Source organism: Sphaeramia orbicularis, unplaced genomic scaffold (assembly GCF_902148855.1).
Source record: "Sphaeramia orbicularis unplaced genomic scaffold, fSphaOr1.1, whole genome shotgun sequence".
NCBI lineage: Eukaryota > Metazoa > Chordata > Actinopteri > Kurtiformes > Apogonidae > Sphaeramia > Sphaeramia orbicularis.
The window spans coordinates 97,356-113,888 of record NW_021941580.1 but is presented as its reverse complement, the minus strand read 5'-3'; the positions used below and the strand labels follow the sequence as shown (position 1 = coordinate 113,888).

Below are 16,533 nucleotides of genomic sequence, written 5' to 3'. Positions count from 1 at the left end.
AGTACCCTGTAGTACCCTGCAGTACCCTGTAGTACCCTGTAGTACTCTGCAGTACCCTGTAGTACCCTGCAGTACCCCTGTGGATGTGGTTCCTGGCTCTGCCTCAGTGACAGATGGTGTTGGTGTGTCTGTGCCTGGAGTAGGAAACACCCCCCCCCAACACACACACACACACACACACACTTCACTTCAACTTTCCTTTTCCATCCCTTCATCCTCTGCTTCCTTTTCTGATCTTCCGTCCAGTCCTTCTGTCTTCAGTTCCACAGCAGACATTTAATGTGGGTTTGAACCCACATGTGGATCCACTGTGATCCATTCCTCTTTTCTTTTCTTTTCTTTTCTTTTCTTTTCTTTTCTGACTGTTAAACTGAATGGTCTCCACTTGTTGTCATGTTTCCATCTTGTTTAAAAACCTCATATGTGACCTTATGTTGGAGAAGGAGGGTGGGAACATTTGACTCAGACAACAGGAAGGGTCAGGGTTAGGAACAGGGTTAGGAACAGGGTTAGGAACAGGGTTAGAGTTAGGAACAGGGTTAGGGTTAGGAACAGGGTTAGGAACAGGGTCAGGAACAGGGTTAGAGTTAGGAACAGGGTTAGAGTTAGGAACAGGGTTAGGGTTAGGAACAGGGTTAGGAACAGGGTCAGGGTTAGGAACAGGGTTAGGGTTAGGAACAGGGTTAGGAACAGGGTCAGGAACAGGGTTAGAGTTAGAGTTAGGAACAGGGTTAGGGTTAGGAACAGGGTTAGGAACAGGGTCAGGAACAGGGTTAGAGTTAGGAACAGGGTTAGGGTTAGGAACAGGGTTAGGAACAGGGTCAGGGTTAGGGTTAGGAACAGGGTTAGGAACAGGGTCAGGGTTAGGAACAGGGTTAGGAACAGGGTCAGGGTTAGGAACAGGGTTAGGAACAGGGTCAGGGTTAGGAACAGGTTAGGAACAGGGTTAGGGTTAGGAACAGGGTTAGGAACAGGGTTAGGGTTAGGAACAGGGTCAGGGGTTAGGAACAGGGTTAGGAACAGGGTTAGGGTTAGGAACAGGGTCAGGGTTAGGAACAGGGTCAGGGTTAGGAACAGGGTTAGGGTTAGGAACAGGGTTAGGAACAGGGTTAGGGTTAGGAACAGGGTTAGGAGCAGGGTCAGGGTTAGGAACAGGGTTAGGGTTAGGAACAGGGTTAGGGTTAGGAACAGGGTTAGAGTTAGGAACAGGGTTAGGAACAGGGTTAGGAACAGGGTCAGGATTAGGAACAGGGTTAGGAACAGGGTCAGGGTTAGGGTTAGGAACAGGGTTAGGAACAGGGTTAGGAAGAGGGTCAGGGTTAGGAACAGGGTTAGGGTTAGGAACAGGGTTAGGGTTAGGAACAGGGTTAGGAACAGGGTCAGGGTTAGGAACAGGGTTAGGAACAGGGTTAGGAACAGGGTTAGGAACAGGGTCAGGGTTAGGAACAGGGTTAGGGTTAGGAAAAGGGTTAGGGTTAGGAACAGGGTTAGAGTTAGGAACAGGGTTAGGAACAGGGTCAGGAACAGGGTTAGGAACAGGGTCAGGGTTAGGAACAGGGTTAGGAACAGGGTCAGGGTTAGGGTTAGGAACAGGGTTAGGAACAGGGTTAGGAAGAGGGTCAGGGTTAGGAACAGGGTTAGGGTTAGGAACAGGGTTAGGAACAGGGTTAGGGTTAGGAACAGGGTTAGGAACAGGGTTAGGGTTAGGAACAGGGTCAGGGTTAGGAACAGGGTTAGGGTTAGGAACAGGGTTAGGAACAGGGTTAGGGTTAGGAACAGGGTCAGGGTTAGGAACAGGGTTAGGAACAGGGTTAGGGTTAGGAACAGGGTTAGGAACAGGGTTAGGGTTAGGAACAGGGTCAGGGTTAGGAACAGGGTTAGGAACAGGGTCAGGGTTAGGAACAGGGTTAGGAACAGGGTCAGGGTTAGGAACAGGGTTAGGGTGAGGAACAGGGTTAGGAACAGGGTCAGGGTTAGGAACAGGGTTAGGAACAGGGTTAGGGTTAGGAACAGGGTTAGGAACAGGGTTAGGGTTAGGAACAGGGTTAGGAACAGGGTTAGGAACAGGGTCAGGAACAGGGTTAGGAACAGGGTTAGGGTTAGGAACAGGGTCAGGGTTAGGAACAGGGTTAGGAACAGGGTTAGGGTTAGGAACAGGGTTAGGAACAGGGTTAGGGTTAGGAACAGGGTCAGGGTTAGGAACAGGGTTAGGGTTAGGAACAGGGTTAGGAACAGGGTTAGGGTTAGGAACAGGGTTAGGAACAGGGTTAGGAACAGGGTCAGGGTTAGGAACAGGGTTAGGAACAGGGTCAGGGTTAGGAACAGGGTTAGGGTTAGGAACAGGGTTAGGAACAGGGTCAGGGTTAGGAACAGGGTTAGGAACAGGGTTGGGGTTAGGAACAGGGTTAGGAACAGGGTTAGGAACAGGGTCAGGGTTAGGAACAGGGTTAGGGTTAGGAACAGGGTTAGGAACAGGGTTAGAGTTAGGAACAGGGTTAGGAACAGGGTTAGGAACAGGGTCAGGAACAGGGTTAGGAACAGGGTTAGGAACAGGGTCAGGGTTAGGAACAGGGTCAGGGTTAGGGTTAGGAACAGGGTTAGGAAGAGGGTCAGGGTTAGGAACAGGGTTAGGGTTAGGAACAGGGTTAGGAACAGGGTCAGGGTTAGGGTTAGGAACAGGGTTAGGAACAGGGTCAGGGTTAGGAACAGGGTTAGGAACAGGGTTAGGAACAGGGTCAGGGTTAGGGTTAGGAACAGGGTCAGGGTTAGGAACAGGGTTAGGAACAGGGTTAGGAACAGGGTTAGGGTTAGGAACAGGGTTAGGAACAGGGTCAGGGTTAGGAACAGGGTTAGGAACAGGGTTAGGAACAGGGTCAGGGTTAGGAACAGGGTTAGGAACAGGGTTAGGGTTAGGAACAGGGTTAGGAACAGGGTTAGAGTTAGGAACAGGGTTAGGAACAGGGTTAGGAACAGGGTTAGGAACAGGGTCAGGGTTAGGGTTAGGAACAGGGTTAGGAACAGGGTCAGGGTTAGGAACAGGGTTAGGGTTAGGAACAGGGTTAGGGTTAGGAACAGGGTTAGGGTTAGGAACAGGGTTAGGAACAGGGTCAGGGTTAGGAACAGGGTTAGGGTTAGGAACAGGGTTAGGGTTAGGAACAGGGTCAGGGTTAGGAACAGGGTTAGGAACAGGGTCAGGGTTAGGAACAGGGTTAGGAACAGGGTCAGGGTTAGGGTTAGGAACAGGGTCAGGGTTAGCAACAGGGTTAGGAACAGGGTCAGGGTTAGGGTTAGGAACAGGGTTAGGAACAGGGTTAAGAACAGGGTCAGGGTTAGGAACAGGGTCAGGGTTAGGAACAGGGTTAGGAACAGGGTTAGGGTTGGTAAAAGCCCTAACCCTGTTCTTAACCTAGACCCTCAGGCTCTCCTCCTCTCTCCTCTTCATCCTTCCCATCAGTCTGTTCCAGCCTCATCCACAGAACAGCAGCACCCCCTGGTGGACCTGGTCTGGAACTGACATGAACTGGTCCTGATGACAGGGGGTTCAAAGTCTGAGCAGAGGTAAGTAAGTAAATAAACAAACAAACAGTGAGTTCAAGCATGTGCTTCATAAATGTGATTTCATCCACTGAAATTCTAGTCTGGGTTTTAATATTAGATCAGTTTTTACAGCTGATGAAGGAACAGTTTGAGTTCCAGTCTGTGGTGAGCTTTCATCAGACAGTATTTAGACAAAATGTTGAAAATAAATATCAATGGCATGACTGAATGACTTATTTACATTTATTATTATTATTATCTTTTGTGCCGTTCTGGTTATCGTGGATAATAACACTTTTTTCAGATCAATGACTGACGTTGTCTGATCAGCTTTAATGACACTGGACAGAGAAAACTGGACAGAGAAAACTGGACAGACCAGACAAATGTCACAGATATCACAGACCCTAACCCTGTTGGAATAATAATAATGGATTAGATTTATATTGCGTTTTTCTGTGAACGCATACTCAAAGCGCACAGTGGATCCACTCTTCATTCGCTCTCACATTCTCCCTCTGGTGGTGGTAAACTACATTTGTAGCCACAGCTGCCCTGGGGGGGGGGCAGACTGACGGAGGCCCTCCCACCACCACCACCGAACATTCATACACATTCATACACCAGTGTGGGTAGCAGCACCGGAGGCAAAGAGGGTGAAGTGTCTTGCCCAAGGACACAACAGCACATGACTTGGACAGAGCAGGATTTGAACCACCAACCCTTTGGATATTGGACGACCCACTCTACCATCTGAGCCATGGCCATCCCTCCTCCTCCTAACCCTAAAAAGCTGACAGGTGTTTCGCAGCCGTGGTACCGTGTCTCTAGAGCACCTCTTCCTCTGTATCTAGAACCCCTCTTCCTCTGTCTCTAGAACCCCTCTTCCTCTGTATCTAGAACGCCTCTTCCTCTGTATCTAGAACCCCTCTTCAGGTTGATTGAATTGAAATTATTTATTTCTTGTATTTGAATCCTATTCTGACTGAAGTACATGTACTTACCCTGACCCTGTGGACAGAGCTGCACACACAGGAAATGGACGGAGCTACCACGGAACGATGAGGGAACGTATGGGTGGAGTTACCAGGGGACGATGGAGTGAACATATGGGCAAAGCTACCACGGGACAATGAGGGAACATATGGGCGGAGTTACCACGGGATGATGGAGGGAACATATGGGCGGAGTTTTACCACGGGACGATGGAGGGAACGTATGGGCGGAGTTACCGGGAGCGATGGAGGGAATGTATGGGTGGAGTTACCACAGGACAATGGAGTGAACGTATGGGAGGAGTTACCAGGGGACGATGGACGGAACATATGGGCGGAGTTACCAGGGGACGATGGAGGGAACGTATGGGTGGAGTTACCACATATGGGCGGAGTTACCAGGGGACGATGGAGGGAACGTATGTATGGGCAGAGTTACTGGGGGCCACAGCTGGCTTTGTGTCCAACTCACTGATGATCCGTCATACAGAACTGGTTCCACCTGTTCAGGTTCCAGCTGTTCCAGTTCCACCTGTTCCGGTCCGGTCTGGTTGGAACCTGCTGCAGAACCTTTTGTGTTTTTCAGACTCAATGACTTCAGACTCACACTGGTTTAGTGAAACTGATCCTTTATTCACACCATCTTCTACAGCATCTATGTTAGAAGGTCACATGACTGTGGCTCCTCCTCCATATTTGGAGGCCACACCCATACGGCTCCTCCCCTAGTTCCTATGCAGATCTCATTCGTCTGTACACACTAGATAAAAAAGTCCAGAGTAGAATATGTTTAAAATCCAACATGGTGGAGGTCGGCGGTGGTCGTCCAGGGGGCGTGGCTTCTCCAGTCCCTCCCCTCACACCAGCCTCCACCACCTATAGTTTGACTCTTTTCTTGTTTTCATTCAACAAAGGAACATATTGAACAAGGCATTTGTAGCAGAGCTTTGTAAAGCGCTTGGACTGTACAGCCACGACACCGACACGATACGACCAGAAACGGACAGAAGAGGACCAGGAAAAGAACCAAAACAGACAGAAGTATCTTCAACTGTGAAAAGCATTTGATAGAAACAGAGCAGAGTTGGAGTAAACAAACCCAGGATTATTTACAGTGAGGTAAAACCCATTGGTCTTCAAAGGAGGTATTTGCATTTGGATGAAGTGACCGTTTGAATCTGTTCCTGATGCGGTTTCCAGATCTGCTTCAGCTGTTGGAGTCGGTCCATGAACAGCTGACGCAGGCGTGGACACGCACACACAATCACATGCAGACCGGTCACAGTCCGGTCAAACTCAGGCACCAAATCAAACATGATAAAGCTTCGTGCTACCGTCAGCGCCACAATGGCCTCACTGCAGCGCCGGGGCCCGGACCGAGCCTTTCAGAGACAAACCCACACCCGTTAGCGTTGGACGCCACCGGTACCGATGGAGCCGGACCCAGCCTCCGTCCTAATCACAGTGAGCGGATGGAGCATAGATGGATCCAGTGGGACCGAGTGGGCGGGACGCCACCCACCCCCAGTTTGCATAAGAGATAGAAACGGACCCGTGATGAGGTGGTTTGCGTGCAGACTTTGCTGCTGTGACCTTTGGGCTAAAGTTAGCGCGGGTGGCGCCGGGCCCGGGCTCCACCCGGACCGGTCCGGGTCGGGTACATTCACAGCTGTGGGAATGGGTCGGCGCTGCTGGCATCGTCGGTGTTAGCGCCGTGTCAGAGGTCGTCCATTGTCAGATACAGATGGAAACACGGGTGTCAGTTTAAATCCCCAAAAGGCCCGGTCTCAGGTCCGGAATCGTGACCTGAACCCGGTCGACTCAATCCTCCTTTAGAAGAGACAGAACCGTCGACCGTGTTCAGGAGGAGGTTGGACATGGTTCAGAACCCAAAGACCAAGTTCTACGACTAGATCTGCTACGGCCCACATTAAAGGCAAAGGTCTGTTCAGAAGCAGCGTTTGGACCGTGCATCATGTGACCGGGTCCAGGACATGAACGTCTCAAATGGACTCAATCAGAACCAGCCTTTGAGCTGTTTTCAAACTCAGCTGAACTGAACCGGCTTACTGGGCTGGCCTGGTTCTGCAGACGCTGAGGTCGGACCCAGAACTGAGCCTGAACCAGAGTCCAGATCAGAACATCAGGTTCTGGTCGAAGCAGAAACTGGATCCAGACCTTCTATACGGGGGTTCCTTACTCTGCCAACGAAAAGGGCCAAAAAAGCCAGAATCTTTGGACCGGACCCAGTCCATGATGCATAATGTAAGTTTCCAAACGTGGGGGGTAAAGGTGAACCATATAGATGTTGGGGGGGGGGGGGGGGGGGGGGGCCCTGCTGCAGTGAAGTGTGGCCCTTGTAGCTCAGAGATAGAGTTTAATTAGAGAACAGGGAATGACAAGAGAGAAAGGCAAGAGAATCTAGGACCAGGTCTACAAAGACCCCAAACGTGTCCTCAAGGGTTGGAAAAGAAAAGTCCAAGGCTGCTGGTGACTTTAAGACAGAATGAGGGTAGTCCTGTCCAGGTGGAGCCCAGGTGTGGTGGACTTGAGTTTCTGTTGTTGTTAATGTCCCAGAGAATGACAGCACTAATGGAAAACAGTACCACCGATGGCCATGGGGGGGGGGGCGGCAGCGCTAATGGAAAACACACATTAGTAGTGTCAGTACCACCAATGGCCACTGGGTGTGTGTGTGTGTGGGGGGGGCACATAAAGCAGTGCTTTGACATGTTTTCCCATACGGCCCTCCACAGTGAACCCCCCACCCCACCCCCACTGACATGGCTTAGAGAAATGAATCGTTGGCCCCAGGTGGTCCCCAGTGGCCCTAGTCAGCCTTGTTGGCCTCCATTGGCCCTGGTCAGCCCCCATTGCACTCAGTGGCCCGGTTGGCCTTGTTGGCCTCCATTGGCCCTGGTCGGCCCTACAACTCCAACCCATTTTGAGTCCACATTGACCCTTGACCCCAGCAGACTCTGTGCCCCTTTCATATTGAATAGCAGCGTTTCCACTCGAGCGTCTGTAAAATCTGAATTTATCTTAAACTTCAAACATATATACAGGTTTCTTCAGTCACTTCTGAACCGTCCACACATTTAAGAACCACATGGACCTGGAACAGTGGAACCAAACCAGTCCAAACTTCAGTCTGGTTTTGTCTCAAAAGGAGAACATTCAACTATTGACCTATAGCAACTGATGATGTAATGGGAGGCGGGATGGACGCTGGGTCAAAGGTCAGATATTTGACAGGACCTGTGGTATTTGTATCCAGCTGTTTTTCCACTAAGTCCTGCCGCTACACATGACTTATATTAGTTTGGACTGTATTCTCTTTTATTTTTTTTTATACTGTTTTTATTATTGATAATTATTATTGACTTTTATGCTTTGATTTTTGTGGAAAGCACTTTGGTCACTTTCAGTTTTGGAAAGGACTCGATAAATAAATACCAATTAACTGATTGAATGATTATTCAATAAAGACCAAGGACACCGACGCCCTCTAGTGGCTTAAGACGGCCCACTGCAGCCCCAGGGGGTGGGGCCAGAGGCTTTGGGGGACCGCCCCTTCTAGACCCAGGCCCTTGTGGTCATTGCTGGTACTACACTTGGTGATCCTTCCAAACTGGTTTCACTTGGATGTTCATTCAGTTTTCTTTCCACTTGGATTCCACTTCCTGTCTGTTCACTCTCTGATCATCTTCAATAAGAAATAAAACATATATTAGTAAAAAGCAAAACCAGGTAATTTCATTTGGTTCTGCGTTCTAAAAATATGTCAGATTTATTGTATTTAGCTTCGTCAACTGGCCAATCAAACCTGGATCTTTTCCTGTGGTGTAAAAACCACCTGATCCTGACTACTGTCCCAGACAGAGTGACCTCTGACCTGGAACGAACCCTGGGAGGCGGTCCAATGTTTCAGAACAAGTGTGGAAGTGGAGTCACAACCACAGGGTCAAAGGTCACAGCAGTGGAAGTGGACTCAACCACAGGACCACTACACACAGCTGTAGTTTCTGAGATTCCGCCCATGCTTCTGCTTTTTGGGACTTCTGCCCCATTGCCTCAAGTTCGTCCCCGTTTTATTACATCATCAGTTGCTATGAAGGTTTGAACGACTCCACGACACTAATGCCGCATTTCCACTACGTGGTATAGGCTCAACTCGACTTGACTCGACTCGGCCTTGTTGCATTTCCATTACGAAAAAGGACCTGGAATCTGGTAGCTGGTACTAGTTTTTTGGTCTCACCTCCGCTGAGGTTCCAGGACTGGGGACCAGATACTAAAAGGTGACACTGTGTAAACACTGCAGACCTCTGATTGGTCAGAGTGGTGTGTGTGCCCCGTCCTTTTCCAGTAAATCTGTCAGTAGGTGAATCCACATGATGACAGTCTGTAAAACTACACCATGGTTTGTCCAGGAGGTTCAGACGCAAACATTCAGCAGGAGTTTGACCAGACAACAGGCAACCAGTGAGTTTATCAGCAACTGTGAGCAGAGCACACAGAAGGAACGCACCGCATCGCTATGACGACCAGGGACTGGAAAGTGGGGAGTATCTGGAATGAAAACGGTCTGGAATAGGACCTGGTACCAGAGTGGAGTGGAGTCGAGGCGGTTCCACGCGGCATAACTGGACTGGAACCGGAGGAGCGTACCTCCTGCATTTCCACATGTTTGAAAGCGGACAGACTTGGTTCCACGTCCACTGAAGAATTGGACCAGTGATCCTCAACCTCCAAAGGTCGAAGAACCCACGGCTTCAGTGTCCACTTCAACATAACGACCACCGAACTGACGACCAAAGGAACACGGGTTGGAGTTTGGCACAGAACCATCAGATTTAGACCATCTGAGGAGAGTTAGCTCCAACTACGTAGCAGCACATCAATACAGAATGCATTCAAAAAGAGAAACCAGACACATGGACAGGCGAACACATGGACAGAGACAGATAGACACACGGACAGATGGACACATGGACAGATGGACAAACCAAGGCCAAATTGCCACCCAGGTAAACCTGCTTCAGAAGTGCACTTATTGCTCAACAATCAAGATGCGCTGTGGGATTTCTACTGTAAAGAAGTGTCTGGCAGAACCAGGTCTGGTGAAGAACCAGGTCTGGACTCTTCGTGGACTTGTGTTGTCGTCACTTTGACCTGCGTTTGAAAAGGTAAGTGCTGATGGGTGGACACAAGACTGGACACCAGACCATCTGCTGGACACCAGACTAGACACCAGACCATCTGCTGGACACCAGACCATCTGCTGGGTTTAGATGCATGGCAGTTTGGACAGGACTGGACACTGGACTGAAACAAAGGCTTAAATCATGTGCTACATATATTTTTTTGTCCTTTCGATATAATAATGACATGACCTTTATCATAGTAATCAGATATATATATAGATATTCATCTTCTTTTCTTAAAAAAACAAACAAACAAACCCAGAGCACATCCTGACTCTTATTGGTTGGTCCCTTAAGGCTAGCAAAGCTGAAATGACAAAACTGTCCTTTTTACAGTTTTTTCTTTTTTTTTCATCTTTTCATTTCATAAATGTACATTCTAATAGAAAAAGTTTAACACAAAAAAAGAAAAACAAAACAGAACAACAGAAGGAAAAGAACTGAGGCCCTGGAAAACCTATGGCTTGGTAAATCTTCGTTTGCTATATTTAGATGAAGGACCTCACTGGGTTTTCCGCTGATTATCCCCATGGTTGATTGGCTGCTGCCGGCGGCGGCGGCGCTAACACTTCAGACAGAACACAAATCAGACAGAGTTGACATTTAGAGGGAACATCAGTAATGCTTACAAGTCTGTGGAGTCTGTTTTTGCCGCCGGGCGTTTCCATGGCGACGGCTTTTCCAACAAAAGTTCAATTAAGAGGAGGCGGAGCCAAACTCAGTCCACAAGGAGGAGGAGCTGTACAATGAGCAGTCGCTGAGGTGGGTGGGGTTTGGGGGGGTTTGATGAAATGGCACCAGAGAGTGTCGACCGGGGGGGGGGTCGAGGGGGCGTGTCCTTCTGGCGTTCCCTCCCTACGTCTCAGATGTGCATAGTACGAGCTGCTGGCGCTCCGCAGGGATCCGACACGCCCACGCCGAACGCACCCCCCCCCCACTCCCCGGCGACATGAGGGGACTTGGGTTAAAGCACTGGCACTTTCCGGTAACGGCTGGTTGGAAGGCATGGTGGCAGCTGATTGGTGTGGGTGTGGCTGTGGGCGGAGCTGTCGTCCGTCTCCTGTATATTGCATATGTTGCAGCATGAATGAGGTCACAAGTCCAAAAAAACCCCAGAAAAAATAAACACTGAGTGAATAAATTAAAGTGAGCTGACACCGTCCTGAGGCCCACGGGATCCAACAGAACCACCGGAACTGGATCCAAGAGGACAACCAGAACCGGATCCAAGAGGACAACTGGAACCAGATCCAAGAGAACGACCGGAACCGGTGCAAAATGGACACAGATGACGGGGCCAGAACCCAGGACCCATTCACCCGGACCCAGGTCCGGAACCCAGGACTCATTCACCCAGGTCCGGAACCCAGGACTCATCCACCCTATCCTGGGTCCAGAACCAAGGCCTGGTCCACCTTCTATGGGTTCTACAGTCGGGCTGCAGATAGTGTTGATCCAGTAATCACACATGTAGTCCATGGGCTAGGAAGGGTCATCATGCAACCCCCCCCCCCCCCCCCCCCCCCCCCCCCCCTCTTGATTTCTTTGATATATTATTATACCCATGGGCTTACTCTATCAGAAAAATTATGGTAACATGAGATTAACTGGTTCATACTATCCATATTTGACCTTAGAAATATTGTTACATCACTTAATTATAGATTGGTAAACTAGGAGTAGGGGGAATAAAATGGATTATATTGTACAGTTTTTATACTGAACCTCTAGACCGGTTCTATATCATTTTAAAGCTCTTGAACAACTCTATACAATAACACCAATCAAAATGGGAATATTATCATTGATAAACAGATTTAGGTCAATAAGTAATGTGTACTCCAGGGAAAGTAAAATTATCACCTTTATCATTTCAGAATACTGTTTCCGCAATGAGAGTCCCTTAGACTCAAATTGTGGAAACATTGGATCATGTGATTATTCAACAATGGAACTGAGCCCTGCAGCCCGACCACAGTACCCAGACCATGGTACCCAGACCACGGTACCCAGGCCATGGTACCCTGGCCACGGCACCCAGACCCTCTGAATGAAATGAGGGCGTACCCAGAACTGTGAACACTAGGACTGGGAAGATGATCGGTTCAGAGGCTGAGGGTGAATCAACTGTTTGAGTATCGACATGCATCAGTTATTTAATGTTTGTATCAACACAATTCCATCCATTCAACTGAATATATTTGCACTTCTGTTCAAAAGTGTTACTATTCCTTTAGACAAAATTTTCCTACGTTAACGTGCTCCATGGATTGGCGAATGTATACACTGCACATGACAGTATAAGCTCCGCCCATCAATCCTATACTGACTCAGTGAGGGTTGGGACGCACCCCTTTTCCATTGGACTCTTCTTCATGATATGTAAATATCTGGGATTTATATCTGAATTTGAACTAAATATGGAGCAGATATACGTACAAAAATGAAAGTAAAGACTCTAATGTGTTGATAAAATCTAACTAATACTTTACTTATGAGGGTAACGTTGGGACCCCCATGTCTTCATCATTTCACAGATGGAACGCTTTAAAAGCCTCTGAACCTTCAGTCTGCACTGGTTTGGACCAGAACCAGGTTCATTCACCTGCATCTGAGGCATTAGAAGAATCCATTAACAGAAGGTCCACATATTAACTATAAACCAACAGAAGAGGGTCCACACATTAACTCTAAATCAACAGAAGATCCACACATTAACTATAAACAAAAAGAAGGTCCACACATCAACTATAAGCCAACAGAAAAAGGTCCACACATCAACTATAAACCAACAGAGGGTCCACACATTAACTATAAACCAACAGAAGGTCCACACATCAACTATAAACCAATAGAAGAAGGTCCACACATTAACTATAAACCAACAGAAGACGGTCCACACATTATGTATAAACCAACAGAGGGTCCACACATTAACTATAAACCAACAGAAGAGGGTCCACACATTAACTCTAAATCAACAGAAGGTCCACACATTAACTATAAACAAAAAGAAGGTCCACACATCAACTATAAGCCAACAGAAAAAGGTCCACACATCAACTAAAAAACCAACAGAGGGTCAACACATTAACTATAAACCAACAGAAGGTCCACACATTAACTATAAACAAAAAGAAGGTCCACACATCAACTATAAGCCAACAGAAAAAGGTCCACACATCAACTATAAACCAACAGAGGGTCCACACATTAACTATAAACCAACAGAAGACGGTCCACACATTAACTATAAACCAACAAAAGGACCACACATTAACTATAAACCAACAGAAGAAGGTCCACACATTATGTATAAACCAACAGAGGGTCCACACATTAACTATAAACCAACAGAAGGTCCACACATTAATTATAAACCAACTGAATTTACAACCTCTTTAAAAGCATGTCTTTAGTTTCATATCTTTCCTTGTGTGTCTTTAGTTTTAATCTCTTTCGTTTATCTCTAATTTCATGTCTAGTGTTGTGTCTTTAATTTTGTATCTTTTGTTTTAATCTCGTTTGTTTATCTGTTTAATTTTGTGTCTTTAGTTTTAATCTCTTTCATTTTTCTGCTCCATATCTGGGTGTCGGTCTACAAATCTGCATCCCCCATATTTACATTTATATTTATATTTATATGGTACAGATAACACAGATTGAAAGGGGCGTGTCCTAACTGTGTCACCTGACTGTATGTGAGACTCGTGTTCTGAAATACGATACCATATGGTATTATGTGGTGCCATGCCACAGCTGTATCTTTAATGTGTGGTTAGAGCAGCTGGATCCACGTGTTTGGTATGAACCTGGTATCTCAGATTCCCAGCCCTCGTGCACAGATCAAAAGGGGATGGCTCAGCTCTGACCACGCCCACGTCATTTCCCAGCAGCCCTGTGTGGGGCTGGTCATGTGACCCAGGACAGGGTGGGTGGGATTAGGTGAAGTCATGGTGAACACCTGGGTCCTCCTTAGGTTCATGGTGAACACCTGAGTCCTCCTTAGGTTCATGGTGAACGCATGGGTCCTCCTTAGGTTCACGGTGAACACCTGAGTCCTCCTTAGGTTCATGGTGAACGCATGGGTCCTCCTTAGGTTCACGGTGAACGCCTGAGTCCTCCTTAGGTAGAGTTAAAGTAAAACAGCCAGCCCCCTCCCCCAGGGGAAGGGTCTCCCCTTAAACTACATGGATGAATAACATTGATACTGAATATAATGTTTTAATGCTAATGATATGGTTTCCAGTCAGAGTGTGTGTGTGTGTGTGTTTTGTAGTTCTGTTGTGGTGCTCTACATCTTGATTCCCTCCTGTTGGCTCAGCTGGGACAGGGTTTTCTTGATCCTCAGGGCTGTGAGCCGGGCAGCCCCGTTGGCGTACCAGCACTCCCTCATGATCTTTGCCATCACCCGTAAGGCCTGCGCACACGCACACACACACACACACACACACACACAAAGGGAACACAGTTGATAATTGCAGGTGTGTCAATGCTTCTGTAACACTGACCTCGGTTAACGTCTACAGTTATAGTTGGTTAGTTCTATCCATCCATTCTCTTTCTCTTATCTGGGGTCGGGTCGCGGGAGTAACAGTCTAAGCAGGGATGCCCAGACTTCCCTCTCCTCAGACTCCTCCTTCAGCTCTTCCAGGGGGACCCTGAGGTGTTCCCAGGCCAGCCGAGAGACATATTCTCTCCAACGTGTCCTAGGGCTTCCTTCAGGTCTCCTCATGGTGGGACATGCCCGGAACACCTCCCCAAGGAGGCATCCAGGAGGATCTGAAACAGATGTCTGATCCACCTCAGCTGGTTCCTCTAGATGTGGAGGAGCAGTGGCTCTACTCGAGAGGAAACTCATATAGACCACTTGTATCTGGGATCTTGTCCTTTCGGTCCTGAGCCAAAACTCATGACCATAGGTGAGGGTAGGAATGTAGACTGACTGGTAAATCCAGAGCTTCGCCTTTTGACTCAGCTCCTTCACCAGGACCGACCGATACAGTGAGTGCATCACTGCAGACGCTGCATCAATCCGTCTGTCAATCTGATGCTCCATCCTTCCCTCACTCATGAACAATACCCCAGATACTTGAACTCCTCCACTTGAGGCAAGGGCTCCCCACCGACCCAGAGAGGGCAAACCACCTTTTCCTGTTGAGGACCATGGCCTCAGATTTGGAGGTGCTGATCCTCATCCCACTGCTTCACACTTGGCTGCAAACCGCCCCAGGGCACGCTGAAGGCCCAGGTTCGATGAGGCCAACAGGACAACGTCATCTGCAGAAAGCAGAGATGAAATCCTGTGGTCCCCAGACCGGACCCCCTCCGGCCCCTGGCTGCGCCTAGAAATTCTGTCCATAAAAATAATGAACAGAACCGGTGACAAAGGGCAGCCCTGCTGGAGTCCCACATGCACCTGGAACAGGTCTGACTTATTGCCGGCAATGAGAACCAGGCTCCTGCTTCAGTCATACAAGGACCGGACTGCCTTTAGCAGAGGGCCCCAGACCCCATACTCCCGAAGCACCCCCCACAGGATACCACGAGGGACACGGTTGAATGCCTTCTCCAAATCCACAAAACACATGTGGACCAGTTGGGCGAACTCCCGTGAACTCTCAAGCACCCAATGGAGAGTGTAGAGCTGGTCCAGTGTTCCGCAACTGGGACGAAACCCACATTGTTCCTCCTGGATCCGAGGTTTGACTATCAGCCGGATCCTCCTCTCCAGTACCTGGAATAGACTTTCCCCGGGAGGCGGAGGAGTGGGATTCCTCTGTGGTTGGAGCACATCCTCTGGTCCCCCTTCTTAAAAAGGGGGACCACCACCCCAGTCTGCCAATCCAGAGGTACTGTCCCCGACTGCCACGTGATGTCACAGAGACGAGTCAGCCAAGACAGTCCTGCACATCCAGAGACTTAAGGTACTCAGGGTGAATCTCATCCACCCCTGGTGCCCTGTCCAACCACCTGGGTGACTTCAGCTTGGATGACGGACAAGTCCACCTCTGAGACCTCAGCCTCTGCTTCCTTCACGGAAGACGTGACAGTGGGATTGAGGAGATCCTCCAAGTATTCTTTCCACCATCCAACCACATCCCCAGTCGAGGTCAGAAGCTTCCCACTCCCACTGTAAACAGTGTTGGTGGTGCACTGCTTTCCCCTCCTGAGGCACTGGACGGTTTGCCAGAATTTCCTCGAGGCTGACCGATAGTCCTCCTCCATGGCCTTCCCAAACTCCACCCAGACCCGAGATTTGCCTCCACAACTGCTCGGGCTGTGGCACGCCTGGCCTGCCGGTACCCATCAGCTGCCTCGGGAGTCCCACGAGCCAACAAGGCTCGATAAGACTCCTTCTTCAGCTTGACGGCATCCCTTACTTCCGGGGTCCACCACTGGGTTTGGGGATCGCCGCCGCAACAGGCACCGGAGACCTTGCAACCACAGCTCCGGGCAGTCACTTCGACAATGGAGGTGGAGAACATGGTCCACTCAGATTCAATGTTCCCAGCCTCCCCCGGGATCTGGGAGAAGCTCTCCCGGAGGTGGGAGTTGAAGACCGCACTGACATTGGGCTCCGCCAGACGTTCCCAACAGACCCTCACAACACATTTGGGCCTGCCCAGTCTGTCCGGTTTCCTCCTTCGCCAGCGGATCCAACTCACCACAAGGTGGTGATCAGTTGACAGCTCTGCCCCTCTCTTCACCCGAGTGTCCAAAACACGCGGCTGGGGGTCTGATGACATGACAACGAAGCTGATCATCGACCTTCGGCCTAGGGTGTCCTGATG

At 49.0% G+C, this 16,533-nt stretch overlaps 1 protein-coding gene across 2 annotated transcripts in view; it reads right to left on the bottom strand.

Annotated features, from left to right (window-relative positions):
• LOC115416245 (TGF-beta receptor type-1-like) overlaps nucleotides 1-16,533 on the bottom strand; it is a 40,588-nt gene that overhangs the window by 5,720 nt on the left and 18,335 nt on the right. Inside the window, exon 9 of one of the 2 annotated variants that reach the window (XM_030129993.1) lies at nucleotides 13,995-14,159. In XM_030129993.1, coding sequence (XP_029985853.1) covers nucleotides 14,034-14,159 — 126 coding nt within the window. In that variant the 3' untranslated portion in view covers nucleotides 13,995-14,033. Of the gene's footprint in view, nucleotides 1-9,361; nucleotides 14,160-16,533 lie in introns of those variants that run through there. The other variant, XM_030129992.1, reaches the window with a different exon arrangement.